Raw genomic sequence first — 25,774 nt, 5'->3', positions numbered from 1 at the left:
ACAATAACAGATTTACTAGCATTATCTTTTTTTAATTAACTTTCAAAAACCAATAATTTTTAAAGGGGTCATAGCGTGAAAATCAGACTTTGTTTAAGTGTTATAATTGGGTCCACAGTGCTTCTATCAAGCTAGAAAATGTGAAAAATATCAACCCAGTAACTTTGTTTGGGTGAGCTATTCTCTGCAAGCATGTGAAAAATTAGGTCGTTCAGATTTCGCCTGTTTTGTGAGGTAGGTAGCAAGGCGAATTACAAAAATTGTGCGTTCACACCAGACGTGGTAGAGGCGGCAAGCGCGATTGCGTGGTACGCGCAAATTGAGCGTTGCCACGGGAAACGCACGAGTTGAAAAATCTGAACTTGTTAACGTGTTAATGAATCAGGAGCTTGCTCTAGTAGTGACGTGATTACAGAAAGCTAGCGAAGTCGCAGAAGCCCCTCCCATGACGCAAATTTCCGCTTGAATGTTTCGAATGGCTAGAATTTCACGCGCGAAAGAAGAGAGTAAACTTAAATTTTCAAGCATCCAACTAGGTGCGAATAGCACGTTTTTGCAGCCTCTACCACGTCTGGTGTGAATGCACAGTAATAGCGCCCCTTAATCTGCACTTTCCAACCACGGCACTGCCCAACCACGGCACTGCCATTTAGTGCAGCCAGAAAGAGAGAGAAAAAAGAATTGACAGCACAATTGAGTATCATCCAACAAAATACCATCATTGTGATCAGTGTTTGAATTTCATCTACTCATTTGCATTTTAAAGGACACACCCAAAAATGGCACACTTTTGTGCAGGCTTACAAAATGGCAATTTTAACATGCTATAATTAATTATCTGTTGGGTATTTTGAGCTAAAACCTTACATACGCACTCTGGGGACACCAAAGACTTATTTTACCTCTTAAACAAATCTCATAATATGACCCCTATAAAAATAATGAACATTTCTAAACCAAATACATTGATTAGATGGAATATGGTTAAAGCATATAGATACTGTATATCCAAAACATTATTCAATCTCAGCATGCTTTGCTATGTCATCAACACACCACATGAACAATACCTGCAACAATGCAAGGGATGACTGTCTTTCAGAAAGAGCCTCATTTAAAATACAGTAACTAGGTTATTGTTGCATTGTCTCTTCAGCATTTTGTCCTTCCTGATTGAACAGATTAATTTCAGTATGTTCTTTTCCTTTCTGACTTCTCTAAACAATTTTACTGCTGCATGTAGCTAGCTTTTTTTATACATGACTAATGTCCCTGTATATTGTTGTTCTACTACAGATGAACATCATTTGCATAAAATATAGAAAATATTTTGTATTGTGAAAAGGTGAATAGTATACTATAAATTAAGATTAAAGAAAACTGTATTGTAGGGGTGAGCGGGGCACCCGTTAATCGTAACACGGCTACTTTACATATTTATACAGGACTGAGCAATCTGTGCTTTTGGTGTTTTTCCTCTTACTGTCAGAAGATGATCTGTGAATTTGTAAAAAGTTTTGATGTGGTTTGGTTAAGATATTAAACAAAGAGTGTTTTCAAGGCATAAAAGTAAATTTCTTCATCTTAAGTTTTTTTTTTCGATTACTAAGTTGGGTGTGTAAGTCACCAAACACAACCTTATATTATATTAATCCCTGTCTTGTTACCAAAAACATAACACCATTTTAAAAACATGTCAGCGACTCTTAGTAACTGATATCTGGGATTGAAAAAATTTTTATACATTTTCTAGCAAGTGTTTTAAGCTATGGTTTAAGTTGTAACGTTTGCACTCCTGTCACTTTCAGTGTAATAGTACAATAACGGTAGGTCCCACAAACAAACTTTAAGTGTTCATTTGTACAGAGATGTGTGTTTTGATTGTGTAAAAAAATTATGAATCTAACTTAAATAAAGGATAGAACCAAAGTCAAAATGCTTTAGTTTGTGTCCCTCTCTCCCCTTTATGTTAACTATATAGATGAAGCAGCATGGCAAGTGTGTCAAAAAAAAAAAATTCAGACAAAAAAAAATTCATTGTGAAAGACTTGGGTGGAGTTTGGTGGAAAATTAAAAATAGTCACAGTTTTTGTAGGATCTCTACTCATCGTTCCAAGAAGTGAAAGCATTGCTCAAACTTATTCAATAATTAGGAGTCGTTGAACTCGTAACAGTGGCCTGCTGTGTGAACTTTCAGAAATATAAACCCCCAACTATTTCAACATCTTTGCAATTTGTATACATAGCGACGTATATGACACAAAAAAGTGTGAAGATGATCATTTCTTTAGTATTGCCCCTGAAGACATCTTGTCGTATTCCAGTCAGGTCCAAAACGTGTCCATGTTTGACCCAATCATAGGTTAAAACCCATCATGGGTTAATTTATGGCATTTTTGTGCACATTTTTAGCATTTTGCCCAAAGATAATAAAATCTCTGATTATAACTTTTGTATATGTATGTTATTTTGATAATTTTGTGTCAAATAACCCATTTTAATCAACAACAACTCTTAATTTGAAATTCTAGATGCTGTAATTGAATTCAGGCCAACATGTTCACGGATATGTTGCGTATTCCTAGCAATGATCATTAAATGCATGTATGGAATGCAGAAATCTTTAAGGCTTATGACACAAGCTTGTTTGTTTGTTTGTATCTGTCACAGGGCGTATGCAGCCAATAAGGAGTCACACGCCACGCTTGTGTTTCACAACCTGTTAGGGGAGATTGATCAGCAGTACAGTCGCTTTCTGCAGGAGAACAACGTCCTTTACCAGCACAACCTGCGGCGCATCAAACAGCACCTGCAGAGCAAATATCTGGAGAAACCCATGGAGATCGCCCGCATCGTCGCTCGCTGCCTCTGGGAAGAGCAGCGCCTGCTGCAGACAGCAACCACTGCACAGCAGGTCACATACAGATCTACATTTATGAACACATACAACATAAACATTTATGGTGAACGACACCCACGGCTGTTATTGAAACGAGAAGCTATTGACACAACGGTCCCGTACACACTTCAACCTTTTAATGCTTAATCCTGTTCTGTACACACACAGTTCAGTAATTTACGAGACTGACAACCGCATTCTACAACTGAATTAAAGGTGCAGTGTGTAAATTTTAGCGGCATCTAGTGGTGAGGTTTTAAATTGCGCCCAAAGGCTCAGTCCACAGCTCATCCCTCGCTTTTGAAACGCATAGAGAAGCTATGCTAGCCACCATAGGACAAACATGTCATCGTCAGAAACAAAGTTTGTCCGTTAAGGGCTTCTGTAGAAAAATGGTGGCACAAATTGGAGACTTCCATGTAAGGGGACCCTCGGTGTATATAGCTAAAAACAGCTCATTTTAAGGTAATTAAAACATAATAGTTCATTTTGAAAGGTCTTTATACACCCCTGATAATATAGTTATGTATATTATATTTCATTTCTGTCAAGGGAATCTTCTAAAAGTTACACACTGCACCTTTAACTCCCGCAAAATGCAAGTAGGGACAACCGCTTTTACAGAAACTCTGCATAGTGCATAGTGTACATAAACGAACTGAACAACTAGTAGTTAACAATGTGTTTAAATGTGCATCATGGACATGACAGGTCTCTCTTTTGAAAAAATAAATGCCTAGAAGGGGAAAAAGTCTTCCGTATGTGCGGTGCAGAAAAGGACAAAGGCCCGAGCGTTTGCTGACTAGTGTTGCCAGATCTTGCACTAAAAAAGCAAAAAATAAAAATCCAATAATAAACCGAAATAAGTCCAAATGCTTTACCTCAAAGATCAGAATATTAGGAGCAGCACCTTCACACATTAATAACACCAAAAACTTGATCGCTTCATACACAAATTTTCTCACCAGACCAGTCTGACTGCCTTCGATATCTCATCTTTATTTCACCATCTACAGATTTTTCTTTCAAGCTGAAGTTGTCTGATGTTTCTCTTTCTTCTTTCATGACTGTAGGACGGTCAGGTGGCTCATCCCACAGGTACCGTGGTGACTGAAAAACAGCAAATATTGGAACACAACTTGCAAGACATTCGAAAGCGAGTACAGGTTGGTCATTTCAGCTAAAGTGACTACATTGTTTCTACCGGATGTTTTTTGATATAACTGGTTGAAGAGTACTATCCAAAAGATGCCCCTTTAAATAATCAAGTCAAATTGTACAAACCATACTATACAAATTTTCATCTCTATCTGCCACAATTTAAAATCAAAAAATCGCTCATGCCCATCATTTCTGTGCAGGACATGGAACAGAAGATGAAGATGTTGGAGAACCTCCAGGATGACTTTGACTTCAACTACAAAACCCTGAAGAGTGCTGGCGGTATGGCGAGTGGATGACTAATGTGTTATTTAAAATTTTCAAAAGTGTCCACTCATCTCATTGATTCTGCATATTAATTTTCAGAACTATCCCAGGACCTGAATGGAAACAGCCAGGCAGCAGCCACCAGGCAGAAGATGACTCAGCTGGAGCAGATGCTGAGTGCTTTAGATCAGCTGAGAAGGGTGAGACCTAGTAAAACCTTCTCTAGAATCGACCACCAAGACCACAAACCACCCCAGCAGTATCACTCCAACCAAAATTATACATGAGATCTCTTAAAAATCGTTTTGGTGCTTGATGTGATGCATTCTGATCCTTTATACTTTTAATAAATAATCATTTTAATTTTGCTGTCTGTTCTGCAGCAAATAGTAACCGAGATGGCCGGCCTGCTATCTGCAATGGACTTTGTCCAGAAGAACTTGACAGATGAGGAACTGGCTGACTGGAAGAGGAGACAGCAGATCGCCTGCATCGGAGGACCACCCAACATCTGCCTGGACCGTTTAGAGACATGGTACAGAAGAGCAGTCTGTTCAGAATCTGACGCTATTTTGATGCATTTTGACACAAATTCATTTTTGATGATCGCTCTCTTTCAGGATCACCTCATTGGCTGAGTCGCAGTTGCAGATCAGACAGCAGATCAAGAAGTTGGAGGAGCTTCAGCAGAAGGTCTCATATAAAGGAGACCCGATTATTCAGCACCGTCCCGCTCTGGAGGAGAAGATCGTGGACCTTTTCCGCAACCTTATGAAAAGGTTTGAAATGCACCTGAACATTAAGTTAATCATTTTATGCATGCTACCGAATGAGGTCTAAACATGGCTTGCGGTTTTGTTGCAGTGCGTTTGTCGTTGAGAGACAGCCGTGCATGCCCATGCATCCAGACCGTCCTCTTGTCATCAAAACTGGTGTGCAGTTTACCACCAAAGTCAGGTATGTACACAGTGATGACTCATATGTGATGTTACGTAGAGTTCTGAATAATATGAAGAAACAACCACAACCCAATTCATGAAAATTTTCCCTATTCTCTTTTTAGGTTACTAGTGAAATTTCCGGAGTTGAATTACCAGCTGAAGATCAAAGTGTGCATTGACAAGTAAGGGCAACCGCCAGAAACACAAATGAAATGATTTTCATTTAAGATACGGTAATAATCTCTACACTTGTGTTCTGCAGGGAATCAGGTGATGTGGCAGCCATTCGAGGGTGAGTTCGGAGGTTACATTAATGTCATGTTAAAGTTACATTGTTGGTACATGCATATATGGAGAGATTGACTAATACATCCTTTTAAGTGAGTAGTATCTGAGATCTGTAAGTTTTGAGATTGAAAGCATTAGTCTTGTTTTTAAAATCAACCTTGTTAAAGGAATAGTCTACTCATTTTCAATATTAAAATATGTTATTACCTTAACTAAGAATTGTTGATACATCCCTCTGTCATCTGTGTGCGTGCACGTAAGCGCTGGAGCACGCTGCGACGCTTCGATAGCATTTAGCTTAGCCCCATTCATTCAATGGTACCATTTAGAGATAAAGTTAGAAGTGACCAAACACATCAACGTTTTTCCTATTTAAGACGAGTAGTTATACGAGCAAGTTTGGTGGTACAAAATAAAACGTAGCGCTTTTTTAAGCAGATTTAAAAAAGAACTATATTTTATGGCGTAATAGCACTTTTGAGAGTACTTCGACTCGCCTGAAAAGTCTGCTCCCCTTCTCACTCTCATAATGGGAGAGGGAGGGTGTTACTGCGCCGAGTCGAAGTACTCCCAAAAGTGCTATTACGCCATAAAATATAGTTCCTCTTTTAATGGTACAATTGAATGAATGGGGCTAAGCTAAATGCTATCGAAGCGTCGCAGCGCGCTCCAGCGCTTACGTGCACGCACACAGATGATAGAGGGATGTATCAACAATTCTTAGTTAAGGTAATAACATATTTTAATATTGAAAATGAGTAGACTATTCCTTTAATGTGATAATTGACATATTTTGCTTTAATAATATACTCAAGTAAATAACTGCATAAAATAGGCCTACATAATAACATTTCAAGCAGTGTTGTAGATGGTTTTCATTCAATTATTAAATTATTGTGAATATAAATTGCCAACACTGCTGTAAAAACATTTTAAGTTTTTAACTGTAAAATATTTTTTTCCTTTCAGGTCCCGCAAGTTCAACATTCTTGGCACCAACACTAAGGTGATGAACATGGAGGAATCCAACAATGGCAGTCTCTCTGCAGAGTTCAAACATTTGGTAAGTTCACCCACAAAACCGAAACTTTATCTAGCTAAGACTACATGTCTATAAAATCCGTCATTTATTTGAGTGATTTTCTACATAAAATCATCCTACTTAATGTTAAGAACATTTTGTGAGAATATAACCTTGATGTCTTATATTTTGACTTGGGTCATGTCAAAGATAAAATCTTAATTAATGACTCAAATCAAACTTTGGTGCTTTCATCATTAGATTATGAGGCTTTAAAAATACTCTAAAACACTTTACTTGAAAGGGGTGTTCATAAGACTGACATATGATATAACATTGTTTGAGAGATGTCTTTGTTATGATAACTTGACATAAACCAATACATCATAACTTGTCATGACAACTTGACATTACCAAGACAACATAAGTGACCACTTTCAAATAGTTTTATAAACACATCATTAATATTCTTCAGTTGATAATGGTTTTTTTTAAGTTTCCTCCATGTGTTTAAGAAATAAAACCAATAATAATAATAATAAATAAAATTATATGTTATTGATTTTCTAGACCGATTCACCTAAAGTTAAATGAAAACAGTACATGCAGCGTTGGGTCCATATAGCTGGAAAAACTAAAATTACATTAAATTAATTGATTAAAGTTTTGTTAAGCCCTTTTCACACAGCCATTCCGGAAAATGCATCCTGGAATTTTCCGGGATCGTTCAAATTTTTTTTTTCATTCACACTGCCATGATTTGCCGGCATCTGCAAGGTTCCGAAAAGACACGTGACCTGTTGAAAGTCCTGCCCTCTCTTCTACGCAGCATCTGAAGTTTGCATATTATTTATTATTTCTCTCTCCAGAAACCACTCGCGTGCATTTTTGTTTATAATAAGACTATAAAGGAGCGCGTGAACGCACAGTTCTATGCTGGTGAATGATTTCAGCTTCAGAGTGGATATTTGACGAGCTCCCTGATCTCTGCTTTAATACAGTTTTCAGATATTTCTCATCGTGATTGTTTATATGCATTTAAACCCCCCGTTTTGAGGAGCTGAACGATATGTCTTGTTGAGATGACGCGCGGGCATTATAAGCTCAAATGAGCGTGTGACGTGAAATTCTTTTATGCTGCTGAATGATCTCAGTTTCAGCGCAGTAATGACAAGTTAACTTACCTGATATCTGCTTCAGTCAAGTTTGCTGACATTTCTCATCGTGAATGTTGCTATGCATGTAAATCTCTTGTTTTAAAGAGCTGAACCATAACTTTTGTCGTCCTCACTACGACGCGCCCATTATGGCATTGTTTCGGCTTCTTGTTCACACAGAGGGTTTTCCGTGTATCTTACTAGGTCCTCTTTCCGGCAATGATCTTAGAAGATTTACGCGACATGTTTGCGTTTACACAGAAGCTTGTCTGGCAATTTTACGGGTATTTTCTGGGACCAAAGGTCTGTGTGAACGGGGTATTAGTTTTCTCTTCTATGTCAGAAAAATTCAGAACCTCTGTGTGAGGAAGAAAGTTTTTTATGTACTGTGCACATACGTAAAGTTAAGCATAATCTTTTGACGTGTCTGTTTCATTTTGTTAAGGTATTTGAATTTATTTGACATAGTACTAACACTTAATGATATTTAAATGACAGTTTAATGTAATGTTAACCCATAAAGCTAGGTAGTTTCTTAAGTTTGATCATTATTCTGCTATGTCATGTTGATGACGAGTTGTGATGTATGTGTTTGTGTCGGGTTGTCATAGCAAATACATCTCAAACAATGTCATCTTTGCATTAAAAATGACATAATTGAACAAATGATGACAGTTGTCATAAAATCTACTTCATGTTCATGAAACGCGTCATTTCGTGATTATGAAGGTGTCATGTCAGTCTTATGAACAACTCCTTCAAGTAAAGTGTTACCAAATACAAAATGACATTGAATGAGTCAAAATTTTCTTTTATGACAATAATCATTCATGTATTATGTAAAGATCATGTTCTATGAAGATATTTTCTACATTTTCTACTGTAAATCTATAAAAACTTTATTTTTGTGACAATCAAGAATAAAATTTGATACAAACGTGCTTTACTTCCTATTCCTTGGGGATTTCCCATTGAAGTTTGGTTTATGTAAAAGTTTACAACTTCCCCCATTCAGTCCACAAGGTCATTACAGCGGTAAGCCAGTAGAGAGCACTAAAATAAACCTTTTCATTAATATGCATTACTTTATTGGACTTTGAACTTTAAATGCGACTTTCTCAATATTTAGAATTTTTTGCACTAAATTTTCAAATCATTGTATCTCAGACAAATATTGTCCTAGCCTAACTCATCAATAAATCATTCCTCAATTGAAAGCTTATTTATTTTGTATTATGTATAGACCATTTCATCGAGCGCACGTGCAGTGACGCGATAAGCGTCTGGTCCGAACTTTACTTCCGGTTTCTGTTTGTTTAATTGTCTGACTAGTTGCTGAAACTGAACTCTTAAACAAATACCTTCCTATGTAATCTACGTAATTTACCAAAGTTTGAATAAACTACTTTAAAAGGACTTTGTTGTTATTTATTCTTCGCAGAGTTTAATGGAAGTTACGTGATGACCACGAAAGCCGCGTGTTTATGTTGTTACTGCTGAAACCCTCTATAAATTTCAATTAAAAAAAATTGACCCTTGCGACGGGTGTTGTGGTCCAAGGTCACATATTGACTCGAATTTTGAATCATCTCTACTAAGTCAAGTTTTGGTGTCATACTTGGGAGATGTAGTTCTTGACCTGTTTTTCTGTCTTTTAGACTCTACGAGAGCAGAGGTGTGGAAATGGAGGCCGAACCAACAGCGATGTAAGCATTATATATAATATATATACAATATATATTCAGGTCTTCTGGTGCAGGGTTTTTATAACTTAATGATGACGAGTTCCCTTTTGTGAGTGATATTCCTAAAATATATCTCCATTTATGTATATTTTTTGTATAAAGAAACAAACTGTTTCAGAGAAATGGCAATTGTGATATTATAAGAACATTTTCAAAATTGAAATATTAATTTTTTTATTTTTCTGTAAACCCATTAGAATCCCAGTTTAAAAAAACACTGTTCTGGTAAAAATACATTATGTAAAAAATGTGAAATGTTTTAACTTTGCTGCCTGAATTTCAGGCCTCACTGATTGTGACTGAAGAACTGCATCTGATCACATTTGAGACGGAAGTCTACCATCAAGGCCTAAAGATTGACCTTGAGGTACATACGCATACACACACACACACACACATACACACTGGTTTCCATATTTTATGGAGACATTCCATAGACATAATGACTTTTATTGTGCACAGACTGTACAAAATAACCTATCTCCTATTTTGGATTTTCAAAAAACTTCATTCTGTACGATTTATAAGCTTGTTTCCTAATGGGGACCAAAAAATGGCCACACACATGCACACACTCCAGGATACAGTCCTTATGGGCTCAAATCACATCGATCAAATCAAGCATAATGGTATTATTAAACCCAGAGTAGCGGTGTAGTCCACCACACTGCTCTTGGAAATTGATTCACAGTGCAGGCAGCCAATAAGGTTATAGGATAAGCTGTCACCATGGCGCCACTGTGGGAGGATGTGAATACGAATGAACTATGAATCGTGTCCTTGGGCAACACGTCTCTTATTAAAACACCTACCAGCACACATCGCTGCCTACGTGCCTATTACGCAGCGATATGACCGTGCATGTTAAATGATTATTTTTCCATGGAAATAAACAACGGGGTCACGTTAAATACCAACACACACAGCGGTTAATTAAACAGGCTAATCGAGACCCCGGATCTGTTTGCTCGTGGGGGTTTTGGAAATAATTACGTAACCTCAAACAAAATGTTCTGGACAAAAATAACAGGATTTATTATAAATAAATGTCTTTATCGTTCTCCAGACACACTCTCTTCCTGTGGTGGTCATTTCGAATATCTGTCAAATGCCAAACGCATGGGCGTCCATCCTGTGGTACAACATGCTGACCAATCACCCCAAGGTTTGAAAGCACAGCAAGCCGTAATGTTTGCGAGCTTGAAAGTGAATTTGCATTATTAAAACTCATCTTATTCTTCACAGAATGTAAATTTCTTCACCAAACCTCCGGTAGGGACGTGGGATCAGGTGGCTGAGGTGTTAAGTTGGCAGTTTTCTTCCACAACTAAAAGAGGACTGACCATTGAACAGCTCACCACACTCGCAGAGAAACTCTTGGGTATGTGTACATTTAAATCACACTAGATTATTTATTACATTTATTAAGGAAAGGAAATGATATGTATTGTTCTAAGTTAGCTCACAGCTTTACGCTATCCTCAATTCAAGACCGTTTTTGCTCATAGCTTTGATGCTACATACGTTCTAGCAAAACATGCACATGACTGCATTTTATTCGCTGACTAAATGTCGTTTTTCAGGATGTATGTGTTTTAACAGCATGACTAAAGTATGCATGTTAACCTATTTGTGGATCTGGTTTCATTTGGTTTCCCATTTTGGTGCAGGTCCGTGCGTAAATTACTCCGGTTGCCAGATAACGTGGGCCAAATTCTGCAAAGTATGTGATCCTTTTTTTCCTTTTCAGTATTAACTGTAAATCAAATCAGACTCGCTGATCCAGTTTACTCTCTGAATACTGTAAACGTGTTTGACTTTGTGTTTGTGGGTTCCAGGAAAACATGGCAGGCAAAGGTTTCTCGTTCTGGGTGTGGCTAGATAATATTATTGACCTAGTAAAGAAATACATTTTGGCTCTGTGGAACGAAGGGTGAGACCTACTGCACACTTTCGATTATCATTGATGTGTAATATTATAGTTACTGTATATAAGTCACTCAATATCTAGTTATATCAAGCTCTTGGTTTGTGTGTTAGGTATATTATGGGCTTTATCAGCAAGGAAAGAGAGCGGGCCATCCTCAGCCCAAAGCCTCCTGGGACTTTCCTGCTACGCTTCAGTGAAAGCAGCAAAGAGGGTGGAATCACTTTTACCTGGGTCGAGAAGGACATCAGCGGTGAGTGCCTTTATGACTCGCATGAGATGTGATGGCAATTCACCGTTTCAATGCATAAACCAACAGTGCTCGCCAGATCTACGTTAGTGTGCCGAAACTGTGAATGACATTGTGTTACATTTACCGTGTTTGTGCTGTTACTTGATTTGCATAATTCCTATTCAATCTGGTGCTAAGACAACATAGGCCGCACATGCAAATGAACAGTGCCCTCTCTGTGCTTCTATTTAAATGTGAAAAGCTCTCATATTGTGGTTTTGTGCTCTCCATGTCCAGGTAAAACTCAGATCCAGTCGGTGGAACCGTACACGAAGCAACAGCTTAACAGCATGTCATTCGCTGAGATCATCATGGGATACAAGATCATGGATGCCACCAATATCCTCGTGTCACCGTTGGTTTACCTCTATCCAGATATTCCTAAAGAGGAGGCGTTTGGCAAGTACTGCCGCCCGGAGGCCCAGCCTGATACTGACTTCCCTGACCCTGGATGTGGTGAGTGTCCTTACAGAAATATGTTCATTTTTGCATTGGATATAAGGGGCCAATATGCGTCAATTTTATGACCAATAGATTTAAACAAATTGTAAATGGTTCAGACCAGTGAGAAGGCAGAGTGCACAGTGCTAAACATGGAAACTGAAAAAAACACTGGCATCAGGAAAAAAAACTTTGGTGGACACAGGGCATTAAAGGAATATTCCACTTTTATAATAATAAAGTCCTGATAATATACTCACCCCATGTCATCTAAAATGTTGATGTCTTTTTTGTTTAGTCGAGAAGAAATTTTAGTTTTTTAAAGGAGAAAAACAGTTTCAGAATTTTTCTTATTTTTATAGACTTTATTGGACCCCAACAGTTTACAGTTTCAATGCAGTTTAAAATTGCAGTTTCAACGCAGCTTTAAAGGGCTCTGAACGATCCCAAATGAGGCATAATGGTCTTATATAGTGAAACGATAGTTTCACAGAGTTTAAAATTAGTAAATAACGTTTTGGCTTCAGTTATTTTTCATAAATTGGATAAGTGCGGTATTGCAGATTAACATAAAAATTAATCAGGAACACGTTTTTTATGCAAATGTTTTCTCTTAATTGACGAGATAACTCGTCAATGGCGAGTAAAGAGTTAATTAGTATCACTTCACATACAACAACATCAGAACGGTCCTCTTTCTCCACACTAGAGGATGGATACCTGGGCTCGGGTCGGGGTCGGCGCAATAAGGCATTGAACATTTGAAATTAAAACAACGTATTATAATATACGTATTATGAACGTATTCATCTAATGTTTAATAGCGGGTTGCGAAACAACTTCATAGGTGCATACTGCCACCTACTGTATCGGGTGCACATGAGGGCGTATATACACTATACAGGGCTCTCGTTTCTCAGGGGATAGTGTTGTATTAGGGGTAAAAAATGATATAAATACTGTTCGGTTTTACTCTACTCCACACTTGTAAACACTGGGGTGTTAGTTTCGCATACGTCACCTTTTGACGTGATTGCAAAATCTGTGAGGTCATGCTGGCGCTGGTGCAAGACAAGACGTTGTGGTTTTAAAGTGCTTTTTTTTCTTGCCGAAAATGACAATCGTTTTACTAGATAAGACCCTTATGCCTCGTTTGGGATCATTTTGACCAATTTGAAGCTGCATTTAAACTGCCTTAAAACTGTTTACTGTTGAGGTCCAATAAAGTCTATTAAATAGAGAAAAATCCTGAAAATTTCTTCTTGACTGAACAAAGAAAGATTTCAACATTTTGATTGGCATGGGGATGAGTAAATTATCATGATTTTTGTTTTATGAAGTGGAATATTCCTTTAGTGAATAGGGGCGAGCTCCAGAAATGACAATTTTTTTCATAATAATAATTATAAAATCACCATATTGAAATGTAGCAACAGTGGATCATTTTTGGTAAAAACTTGAAATATAAAGTAAGTTGCTTTATGGAGTTCTTTCTTGCTGTTTTTTTCATGAAATAATTTTTCAACACCAGCAAAATAAATAGTATTTTTTCTTTAAAAAAAAAAAAAGCTTGCTTTTTTAATGACAAACAGTCATTAAATCTCTCACCGTATGTGCTGTTTCTGTGTAATAACACATGGATTGTTGTTCTTTCAGTAATTCAGCCGTACCTGAAGACCAAGTTCATCTGTGTCACCCCGTAAGTTGCATTTTTTTCCCCCCTGTTTCTCAGTATGTGTGTGTGTGGATGGATCTAGCTCTCTTTTCTCTCTCAGTCCTTTTGTAAACTTGAAAATGTTTGGTCATTCTTCAGACAGGATCAGTTTCAAAATACTCCTCTCAGTTCTGTGTTCTCCATGGATCAGGGATGTAACTTCTACTGAATTCTCCAAGGAACCTTCCCATCATCCTTTAAACCACAGGCTTACAAAGGAAGAGAGAGAGAGAAAAACCAAGGAGATAGTTGCCAAGTTGTGTTTTTAAAACACAGTCTAAAACATAATTAGGAAACCAGAACTGTTTAAATAAACCACAGGGCTACTATTGTTTGTGTAAACACTTTGTGTTAACCTACGCAAGTTTTTAAACATATGAAAACTTAACACATGTTGTTTGCACACTAAAGATTCAGGCTAAAACACTTGATAATTTCCATAGTTAAAGGTGTAAGATTGAGTGAATCTTTTCCTTAAATCACCCTCGTAATTGAATCTGATGAGGCAGTTCATTTCCCATTGTGATGCTGCGTCTTCAAACATGGTATACAAACTGTAATGTACACACAAAATACTGTACACAACACTTTAGGTTTTATGCTTTGCTACATAAAAAGATTTTGAGGGAATAAAACCAGTCTCGAACTCAGCCTTACTTGACTCACAAATCCCAAAAACTGTGTTTCTCGAAAGTTTGGAAGCCATGTGTGTGTTTCTGTCTGTGTCTGTCTATGTGCGGACGCGTGTGTGCGTGTTAGGCAGGCTATAAACTGACCTCTCTTCATAGGTGTCCTTCAATCTTCATGGACTTTCCGGACAGTGAACTGCTTGGGAACGGCTTCCCAGGGTAGGCATTAGGGAGATTATGTATGTGTGTGAATGAGATTATCTGGCATTAACTTTTGTTTGCAAGTGACCGGTTAGTTTCCATCACACTACTGTAGATGTCTGCTAACATAGATGACTTTTAACACTTTACCGGGGGTTTCTGTTTAAACCTTTAATCTGCATTATAATCAGGCACAACAGTCGATTCTATTGCAAGTTTATTCAGTTTTCAATCCTAAAGAGTCACAATGTGTGACACAACAATTTGTAGGCGGCTTGGTTTCTTTTTTCTCAAAAATAGCCTGTAGCTGGAATCTTGTCACGTTGTGCCCGGTTAGGACGCAGTGTAAGTCACTTCATCCCTAAATAACCAGATGTCTGGGTTTCGGTCGAACTCAATTGCTGGAATTGGTTTCTGCCACTAATCTCACATCAGTTCTTCTGGACACTCCTTTGTGTCGGTCCAAAGTGTTATGAATTATAATGCATATTTTCGTGTGATGTTTTCGCATCTTGATTCGTTTTATATGTTTTTAACACTTTTCATTTCTAAGTTCTGAAGCTAACATTGCAGTTACATTGTTACGCTTTGGAAAAGTTCACATTCTCTCTCTGGTTCAGTTCTTTTTCCATTTAAATCTTTCTTTAGAGGATGTACCGATATGGAAAGTCATAACATGAATATTATGTGTCATTAAAGGGACACTCCACTTTTTTAAAGGTATGCTCATTTTCCAGCTCCCCTGGAGTTGAACATTTGATTTTTGCCGTTTTGTAGTCCATTCGGCTGATCTCCGGGTTTGGCGCTGGCACTTTTGGCATAGCTTGGCGTGGTCCATTGAGTCTGATTGGACCATTGGCATTGTGCTAAAAATAACCAAAGAGTTTTAAACTTCAAGCTTGACTCTTCTGTAGTTACATTGGCCCTCATTTATCATTCTTGCGTAGAAACGAGCGTATATGTTGGCGTAAGATTATGCTTACACTCCTCTCACCGCCTGATTTATGAAACTGTGCGTACCGATGATATTCAGGTGTACGCAATATCTGCCCTTCATAAATGCCGCGGCTGAAAACGATCTTCATTAGAATAACACGCCCACATAAATTCAAGTCTCCACCTCCCCCACGCCCTCATTTTACGACATTAACACATGGAAGACGGCAAAGAAGACAAACCGGGAAAGTGGAAAGAAACTAAATTGTTTTATTTGGGAGTTTAAAGAGCGGGATTAAAGACATTAATAATTGCATTACATTTTGTAATATTTGTATTATTATTTTTTATTATTAATGACGCTTAATTGATATTTAGAAGAATAATTATTTATTATTATTATTATTATCATTATTATTTACTGTTGCCTACATCTAAATTATATGTCTGCTTAATGGTTCGGTTAAGTTTTTTTTAATAATATTTTAAAATGATGTAGTAACTTTTGTAGTGTGTTTTTCTGTATTTACATACAGTTGTTTGTTAGCTAAGATCCAGTTTGATACGGAGCTCCGGATATAATTCAAATTAACAATTTGTTTCAACGACATCCACATGTTTTACTAGGCTAATTCATAATTTGAAGTAATAATACTTGTAATAGTAATTGCAAAATATTATAGTAATTAATTCCAAGGAACAAACTGTTGAATATTGGGAACATATTTTATATTATAAATAAGAAAAGGAAGTGTCCATAATGTAGCATAAAAGATAATTCGTGGCCATGATTTTGTCCGCATGTCATCATGATCGGATTTATGGCTTCAACACAAGCATTTCACATTACCTATTCATGTGTAGCTATTTATTTATCATCGAATGGTATGTAACTAGCTTACCTTTTGATGCATTATTGTTTTCGTAGCAGATCCTTGTGCTTTCTTGCAATGTGCCGCTTCAGATTCCAGGATTGCTAAACTTTTACAGTCTCTCCGCAGTCCCTTTCAATGTTTTCTTCCTGTCCAATCTTAACTTTGATTTTTACTTTACATTTATGTATAAGGCTTGAATTCCATAACTTATTGCTAGACGTTTCTACAGATTCTCGAATTAGCAAATTATCAAAGGGCGTTCTGGGTTCAACGAGCGGTCCTGAGCGAACAGAATTTTCGGAAAAAGGCGCTCTGATGGTATTACCGCACCGCTTAACGCTCCGATCCGCTCACGTGCTCTGCCCTGAAACGGCTCGCAACTTAAGGAATACATATGCATACAAATCAAATGCTTTGGTAAAGTCACACAAAGTAAACATTGAAGATCATGTTGCATAAAAATAAACACTGAAGTTTATAATTACTATGTTTTAGTTTTTTTTACAGTGGGTCATAATATATCATATATTTTAGTTTGTCAGTGCGTTTTGTGGTGTTAGGAAGTGTTTGCGCATTTCTGCACTAACTCAAAATGTGCGTACACCACCTCCTGAGCTGGCGTAGGATTTGAGCGTGCCGTACGCCAACGTCCATATTGATAAATCTCAAAGTCACCGTGGTTTTGGGTGTATGCCAAGTGTACGCTGGAAATTTGGTGTATGCACTTTTGATAAATGAGGGCCAGTGTGTACTAAGACAGACGAAAAGTTGGAAGTTGCGATTTTCTGGGCGGATACGGCTGGGAACTATACTCTCAAACTAGGATTTTGCTGCCGTGGCATGGCTGAGGGTGGCGCAGTGATATTGTGCAGCAGCCGAAAATGGTTCCCTTAGTATCTTTCAATAGCAGGGGACTATTTTGGGCACTGCGTAGTATCACTGCGTTTCCTGCAGCCATGTTGCGGCAGCAGGGTCCTCGATTGTTGCGCCAGTTTGAGAGTGTAGTTTCTGGCCGTATCTGCCTAGAAAATCACAACTTTTGATTTTCCGTCGGTCTTTGTGCACGATGTAACTACAGAAGAGTCAAGTTTTAAATAGGAAAAATATCTAAACTTTGGTTATTTTTTGGTGCTGATGGTCTGGTCAGATTCGGTGGATTGTGCTGGGCTATGCTGGAGGTGGTGGCGTCGGACCTGGGGATCGGCTGAGTGGATTCCGGGACGGTAGGAATCGGGTGTTTGACTCTGGGGGAGCTGGAAGGTGAGCATATTTTTTTTTTAAAAGTGGAGTGTCCCTTTAATGTTTGGTATATAAATATTTGGTTATAAATATAAAGACTTGTTAGCTTTTATTAGCGTCAGGATGTGGTATAAACTTAAACTGCCCCTTTATCGTAAACCAGATCAATCAAACTTCTTATACAGAAGATACACTATCGATAAATAAACTGGTATTATCTGTTAAAAAAAAATTAAACAAACACATGCTTGACCTTTCTCTTGACACCCATATTCATACATATATAAATATGGGGGTATGTAGTGCCAATTCTGCCATAATATTTACTTATAGTAACAGATAACAGATAAAACCAGCAGTAATAATTGTTACACTTGTTACAGTATGATGGCAAAAGCAACATTATAAAACGGGCAGTTCTGGTTCTTCATTCTGATTGGTTGAAACGCGTTCTAAGCCGTGATAAAATACACCGGTAACCTCACGGTTCAGACCACATTACATAAGTATCGCTGCGCCACTGTTGCTGTGTACTGATTTATGAGAATAAACACAACAGTCTTTAATCATATTTTTAATTTGTCTACAATTGCACAATTAATGGCGATATCCAAATAAATGTCAATAAATACTGTTGAGTCATCTCGTCAATAAAGAGAAAACGTTGTCTGAGGAGTTTATAACTAAGTTCATACGCCCGCTATTATCCACTGGGTGGCGATCTTTCCCAACTTAAACACTGACGCATTCACTGAAAACACCGTGTAGTATCAGTGTGTTCATGTCTGAATCTGATGATTTCTTACTAAAGTTCTTCACAAAAATGGAATTATCTCCGCTTTTAGCTGAAAATTTGAGAGGTGATAACTGATAAGAGAACAAATTAAGGTAGGATGAAACTTTTTGTTGTTGTTGTTGTTTGAAAGCGGATGGTCTGTTCTTTCATTTTATATTTATGTTTATTTAAAGAAGATAATTTTTCTGTAAGGCATTAAACTAAAACCGGGTGGCAACTTAAAAAAAAAACGCTGACGGGGAAAGAGTTCAGCATATGCTTACAAGCATATTTGATCATCACTTCAACAGCACAATATAAATGTTAATGTATAAATTAGATGAATGGTGATTTATAAAATAAACACCACCGTCTTTAATCATATTTTCATTGTATCTTTGCTGCGTCTGTGTTGTTTGTGAACTGCGCTCTGTTTCAGTCACACTTGATTCTGAGGAACTACTTTGTTTGGCGGAAGAGTAATATTTATACTAATATAATTACAACTTATTTGTGTTTTATTTTATAAAATCCCGCTAACTTTATGCATATGAAGTAACCGTTTTATAAACGCAATAAACCCCTCGAAGCGTTGGGCCACCAGTGCATTTTATAACAGCTAAGGGGGTTTAGGCACTCCGCTTCGCGTCGTGCCTAACAACGCCCCTTAGCTGTTATAAAATGCACTGGTAACCCAACGCTTCTCGGGGTTTATTGCTTTAGTTTGGGCATTTACAGAAGTCAGTGTTCTACAGTTCATAGCTTTAAGTTTTAAGTTTGTCACCCGTTTACACCAATCACAGTTAAAGGAATATTCAATTTTCTTGGGGGAAAAATCCAGATGGTTTGCTCACCACCATGTCATCCAGGGTGTTGATGTGTTTCTTTGTTCAGTCGAGAAGAAATTATGTTTTTTGAGGAAAACATTGCAGGATTTTTCTCATTTTAATGGACTTTAATAGAGCCCAACATTTAATACTTAACTCAACACGTAACAGTTTTTTTCAACAGAGTTTCAAATGACTATAAACAATCCCAAACGAGGCACAACGAAACGATTGTCATTTTTGACAAGAAAAATAAAAAATATGCTCTTTTAAACCACAACTTTTCGTCTAGGTCCAGTCCAGTGCAACCTAACGTAAATGCGTAGTGACGTAGGGATGGTCACGTGTTAGATATATAAAACGCACATTTGCGGACCATTGTAAACAATAAACTGACACAAAGACATTAATTAGTATCAGTTGACATACAACAACGTCAGAACGGTCCTCTTTCAACACATTTGTAAACACTGGGGCGGAGTTTCGCGTTCGTCCTCTGTGACCTCTTGACGTCATGACGTATTGTGTGGGGTCGCGCTGACGCATCACGACTGGATCTAGACGAGAAGTTGTGCTTTAAAAGTGGATATTTTTTATTTTATACATGTCAAAAATGACAATCGTTTTGGTAGATAAGACCCTTATGCCTCGTTTGGGATTGTTTATAGTCTTTTGAAACTCCGTTGAAAAAAACTGTTACGTGTTGAGTTAAGTATTAAATGTTGGGCTCTATTAAAGTCCATTAAAATGAGAAAAATCCTGCAATGTTCTCCTCAAAAAACACAATCTCCTCTCGACCGAACAAAGAAAGACACCAACACCCCTGATGACATGGTGGTGAGCTAATTATCTTGATTTTTCTTTTAAGAAAATGGAATATTCCTTTAAGGATCAAATGTGGCACAACCCAACCTAGATGTGGAAAGACATGAGACAGAATACATCCAAAAAGATATATTCAAGTTAAACAGATTATATTTTAAGGCTAACGGAGGATGTCACAACAAATAACCGTATCTAAAACATTGTTTTTTTTGTAAACCACCTGCAAACCAAAGCCAAAGAAAAACCTAATTATATGGTAATTTATTCAAATGCATAGGAATATCCTTAAATTTGACATACTGTGTTAAGTCACCTGACAGATGACAGTAAAGCTAAAGAAAAAAAAAAAACTCATCTAGGCAAGAACAAGGACAAGATATTGGCCGTTCTATACTAACAGGACAATCTAAATTGCGTAATTTGCTGGTTTTGAAGGGTTTTCTCCGTAACAGATGTTTTAGCTGTTTGCTGCCTTCAGTGAATCTTTTCTGAATATTTACAGAAGGCAGATAGCCAAAATGTCTGTTTTGTATGTGCTGTATTACATAATAAAGAATGAAAAAATAAGAAAATCATCTTTCCGTCTTTAAAAAAAATGGATCTATGCACCCTGAGTTTTAGAATGCAGTGATTTTTTTTTATTGTGTTTTTGAAAATTTCCATTGATTTTGCTTGTACATTGCTACATCACTCCTATCTGATGTTTAAAGGAACAGTATGTAGGATTGTGGCCAAAACTGGTATTGCAATCACAAAACTTGTGGCTAAACCTGGTACTGCAATCACACAACTGGTGGACAATACACAAAAACTTCACTTTTTAAATGACAATATCCTGGCCAGACCACTGTTGTCAGTGATATAAGTATTTGAAATGAAAATGATTTCTTAATGTCTAGTGACATATCAGGGCCATTTTATGATTAATTTATATAAATTTCTTAGATACTGTTCCTTTAAATGCATTAAGCTTGAGTGATGTTTTGGTATGAAGTATTCAAATGCTTTCAGGATAGGAGCAGTTCACTTTCCAATATCCGATTTAGGCATATTTCACATTCCATTCTTCCTTGTAAACAATACTTCCTATTAATAGCAATGTTAGTGGTCTGAAAACTTAGAGTGCACTAACATTTTCCTTAATCCGTGCCCAAGCTTGCACACACTGTATTTTTATCAATCGGTGCCCGAGCACGCTTTCGTCATTAGGATTGTTTTAAGAAAAACAGGAAGTAAAGAGCTCTCTCAACACTGGAGCCCATTGTATTGTTAAGTTTGTGGTTTCTATTTTGAGTCGTTTGGGACGCAATTAGAAACGGCCCTCCGACCATGCCTATCGTATCGTTCAGTCGAGCCATTGCTTATGCAGCTCAGAAATTCACATAATCGTGCTGCGCGCATCAGAAGGTTTTTACCAAGCCCAGGAATGGTATGAAGCGATCACACTAGTTAAACGAGACAGATTTTGGGGGTCAAAAGCGCTCGGGCACGGTTTGGTTTGGATAGTGTAAGTGCACACCAAGACTATGTTTGCATTACAGCCAATGCATTAAAAACACTGTTAGACTTTGCTGTAACAATTACTTAACTCAAAATACCCGCTAGAATACTATAATATTTCATTACAGTTTATTACTGTAATATGCATTGCATTATGATGTTTCTTGTTTTTTACACAGTAACATACTGTATTTTGGAAATCTGTGGTATTGGTACTCTAGTGGCAGTGATAGTAGTGGTACTGTAGTAAAAAAAGAATAAGATGACCATGTATTTAGCATATTTTCAACAATACAGAGTTTCTCCTCACTTAATTTCACAACTGCCTTTGAATAATATTCACCTGCAGAGCTGAAATGGGTCTCAGCAGCATGGTTGCCACGTCTGCGGTCAGTCTTAAGGCAAGATGGTTTTGTTTATGGAAACACTGTGTACTACACAACAATTTTCGACCGGAAATTGCATGTAATGCATAACGGTGACTCTAGAATATGTATTTTAGGTACATAAGTGTCAATGGGCAGTGTTGAGCTAGTTTTGTGTGGCAATTAGGGTGATTTTGTTACACAGACCTGGCAACCCTGCTCTGCAGCCTCCTCAGTTTGTTTGTTTGAGCGGGAGCAACTTCAAGCACAGACTGCATTGTCCTGCAATTTAAGTCACCGTTTGTCTACGATTGAGGGGACTTACTAAAAAGTTCAGTAAAAGGTAAGAAGTGCAATTAAATCTGATAATATATTTAAAATTGTAGTAATTTTAGTAGCCACATAATATTAAAATTGAAAGTTAACTTTAAAATTTGTAACACCTAACAAAATGTTTCAATTGAAAGTTTTTCACTTTAAGGGAAAAACACTTAACGTGCATAAAGCGTGTTAACTAAATCCACTTCTAGCACGTTTGGCTGTATGTAGTTTTAATTGTTTTTCTAAAGATTGCAATGAAAGATGCATTCACTCAATGCAGGGGAGATGTTTAAGATCGCCCTCACATACAATATTTTAAAGATGAATGCTGTATGTGTTGTATATGATAATGTAAGATCTGTGTTTGTGGTAGGATTCTTCGCAAGGATCAACCTAGATGAGGGGTCTCAAGTGTACCAAAGCTGACACAAGCCACAAGAAGACGAGGTTTATCCTAAAAGTCATTTGTGCGAAAAAGCAAATGTTCTGATTAAATAAGGAATTCCCTGACAAAGATCTAAAATCTTTTTATTTATTTTTGTCATATTGAGTTTTAAAAAAACCTTTGTTAATAAAATAAAAAATATTACTGCTATACATGGACTAATGTCATTTGTTTGGAGTTCAGTAGCATTATTTAACAAGATCATTTAAGCAAATTTTAATTACGGTAAAATTACTGTAAATTGATTATATTGTAAAACTAATCTACAGTAAGGGTACTATACTGTACAGTGAAATTGTGGTATAGGGCATCTGTGTAAAACACATCTACAATTATGCTACTGTAAGAAGGCTAACTCACAGTAACTTACTGACAATCTTACTTCCAGTAACTTACTGTAAAAATAAAAAATTAAAATCTAAACCTTGTAAATAAGTTTTGATGACAAATTACCAAAAATGAAACACCCCTGAAGCAAGTGGTCCTCCAATTGCCGCAATATATCCAGCTTAGATGGCCTCTGACTTCTGCACATGTACCAGATGTTCTCTATTGACTTTTTAATGCAAACAAAAGTGTGACTTCAGGTTAAACAACAATTCATGTTCAGTACTTCATCTTCAGAAGATGGTGGAATATACAGTATTGTAGAATGACTCAACACAAACAGTTTCGTAACAGTCATTGCATTGTATGTTTCATCTTATCTCTCAAATACTTTAACTTCATACTAAGAAAATTCATTGTATGTAGTTTGTGCGTCATTTTAGGTGTGTGCTGTGTGTGTGTTTTGAAAATCATGCATTTTTGATGCACGTGTCTTGGAGCGAGGGTGAATTTGTCATGTGAACTCTCAGATGTCACATGATGAAGTTGGGTTTGGTGGTGGAGGATGTTTCATCTTTAGCTTGTGTGGCATTTGTAATGTTTAAGTTCTTTCTTTTTCAGGACTAACTCTGGCAACACAAGCGATTTGTTCCCGATGTCCCCTCGCACGCTTGACTCTCTCATGCACAACGAAGCTGCGGAGGCCAATCCTGGACCTCTTGGTAAGATGCAGATTCATCAGTTTAAAAAAAAAATGAAATGTGTAATTTCTTTTTTGCATGTGACTAATATATACATGCACACAAACTTATTACACAGTTTTTGTTTTTATTCCCCAGAATCCCTCACTCTGGACATGGAGTTGAGCTCAGATCATGCCTCACCTATGAGAGAACCGTTTCCAGCATCGACAGTCGCAGATATGGACACGTGTCGGAATGCTTAATTTTCATGCATTTTAGTTTAGCCTTTTTTAGTAAAAACAGTTATTGTCATGTACATAATATATGCTTAGGTGATATAGCCGCCTTCTCTCTCTAAGCCAGTTCTGTGCTCCTTTATAGTATTTACAGTCATAGCCAAAAGTGTGCAAACTTGGTCGGTAAGCCATTTGACAAGGAAGTGTTTATCTATTTTTAATAGTTTGACTTTTGTCAAATGGCACCATTTTGTTGGGAAATTACATGTTGATTAACCTTAACGTGTTAATGTTCGTAATGTAAATTACAGACAGTTATTAAAAATAAATAAAATAGCTTATTGAGACATTTAAATTATTTGCAACTGTTATAAAAGAAGATGCTTGCAAAGTTTTGGCCATGACTGTCTAGTAGCTATCAGTTTTTTCCCAGATTAATGCTGATAGGAATAACCTTTCACTTTTATTTGTATTGCAGTATCACTGGTGTTTGGTTACCCTTAAAAAATAATTTTTGAGCTGTAAGTGTAGCATTGCATAGAGCCAGTAAAGCCTTCGTTTATTACATTCAAATTTGTGTAAAGTATTGTTACTTTACTGTAAAACTCCCATGATGTTGTACCATGTTTATTGAAGCCAGGCTGTTGACTTACTGACAGATCATAGTTTGTGCATGCAAGTCCATCTAAGCTTCTGTCTGGTTTACATGAATATACTGTATTTTAATATTGCAGATTTTTTTAATCTTTTATTTGGAAAGAGGAATAATTATATAAATAGTTCACGTAAATGAGCAGATAAGAGCTTGCCACCATATTCCCCTTATAGTTTATAGTGCTAACTTGCACGGCAAGAGGGATCTTGCACAGAGCCAAAAGGACTACAACGGTTAAAAATTAGACATTATGTACATACGTGCATATATACACACATGCACACACGTTTCTAACATATAGTTTTACTTACTGATCAGTGATATTTGTCAAGGTATAGAGCTACAAACTGGAATATGGTGGAAAATTATGTTTCTTCATTGTGTAACTACTTTTTAAATGTTTTGTCTGAATTTGTTTCTGACACTCTGTATTTGTCTTTTCACTATAGTGTGTATATTAGTCTCTAAATATACAGCACTATGTATATTCTCTTAACTGTAAAATGAATCATTGATGAAAAACAGTTATCAGCTCTTTGTGTTGTTCATGCAGATTTGGTTCAGAAATAAAGTGCACCATATCACAAGTATACCACAAGTAGTCTGTAATCCGGCTGTATCTTTGATGTTGACAATTTAGACTACACTGAGAAATCATTTTCCTTCAATTTCTTGGTTTCCGTAATCTCTGGGTTAAGGTAGCGTCTGTGTCCTTATGGGAAAGTTTTATCAGAAAGCTCTATTAAATGATGACATTACAGTGGATATTTAAAGGTCATTCTCGCAAATAAATCTCATTTACCTTCATGCATATGTTAATTACGGCATGTTTATCTGTCTTCAGCTAACTGTCATTACTCATAACCAAGCCATTCTGCTTTAAAGGTTACCAAAAAAAGATAGAGCGAGCGCTGGACATTGGGCAGTGACCTTTTATAAAGGCTGTTTGATTTGACGTCATGATGTTTTTCAGATGTTTACACTTGAGTGAGTGATTACTCTGGATGGCTGGAAATAAGTGTATTTTCATTATCATATAAATCCAAATGAACCTGAATTTGTTTTTATATCTTGTTTTGTTT

General features: G+C 36.9%; 1 protein-coding gene across 3 annotated transcripts in view; it reads left to right on the top strand.

Moving 5' to 3' along the window:
* Positions 1–24,353, top strand: part of stat3 (signal transducer and activator of transcription 3 (acute-phase response factor)) — a 30,297-nt gene extending 5,944 nt beyond the window's left edge. The window contains exons 3-24 of one of the 3 annotated variants that reach the window (XM_055194251.2): positions 2,671–2,914; positions 3,973–4,065; positions 4,261–4,342; positions 4,427–4,527; positions 4,711–4,862; positions 4,948–5,106; positions 5,192–5,284; positions 5,391–5,450; positions 5,531–5,560; positions 6,526–6,619; positions 9,393–9,440; positions 9,763–9,846; positions 10,546–10,644; positions 10,725–10,860; positions 11,150–11,202; positions 11,318–11,412; positions 11,520–11,659; positions 11,936–12,154; positions 13,796–13,838; positions 14,642–14,701; positions 23,740–23,840; positions 23,958–24,353. In XM_055194251.2, coding sequence (XP_055050226.1) covers positions 2,671–2,914; positions 3,973–4,065; positions 4,261–4,342; positions 4,427–4,527; positions 4,711–4,862; positions 4,948–5,106; positions 5,192–5,284; positions 5,391–5,450; positions 5,531–5,560; positions 6,526–6,619; positions 9,393–9,440; positions 9,763–9,846; positions 10,546–10,644; positions 10,725–10,860; positions 11,150–11,202; positions 11,318–11,412; positions 11,520–11,659; positions 11,936–12,154; positions 13,796–13,838; positions 14,642–14,701; positions 23,740–23,840; positions 23,958–24,064 — 2,293 coding nt within the window. In that variant the 3' untranslated portion in view covers positions 24,065–24,353. Of the gene's footprint in view, positions 1–2,670; positions 2,915–3,972; positions 4,066–4,260; positions 4,343–4,426; positions 4,528–4,710; positions 4,863–4,947; positions 5,107–5,191; positions 5,285–5,390; positions 5,451–5,530; positions 5,561–6,525; positions 6,620–9,392; positions 9,441–9,762; positions 9,847–10,545; positions 10,645–10,724; positions 10,861–11,149; positions 11,203–11,317; positions 11,413–11,519; positions 11,660–11,935; positions 12,155–13,795; positions 13,839–13,952; positions 14,526–14,641; positions 14,702–23,739; positions 23,841–23,957 lie in introns of those variants that run through there. The other 2 variants (XM_055194252.2, XM_055194253.2) reach the window with 2 other exon arrangements.
* The last annotated feature ends 1,421 nt before the right edge of the window (positions 24,354–25,774 follow it).

Source organism: Misgurnus anguillicaudatus, chromosome 19 (assembly GCF_027580225.2).
Source record: "Misgurnus anguillicaudatus chromosome 19, ASM2758022v2, whole genome shotgun sequence".
NCBI classification, from domain to species: domain Eukaryota; kingdom Metazoa; phylum Chordata; class Actinopteri; order Cypriniformes; family Cobitidae; genus Misgurnus; species Misgurnus anguillicaudatus.
This window is presented reverse-complemented; position numbering and strand designations above follow the sequence as displayed.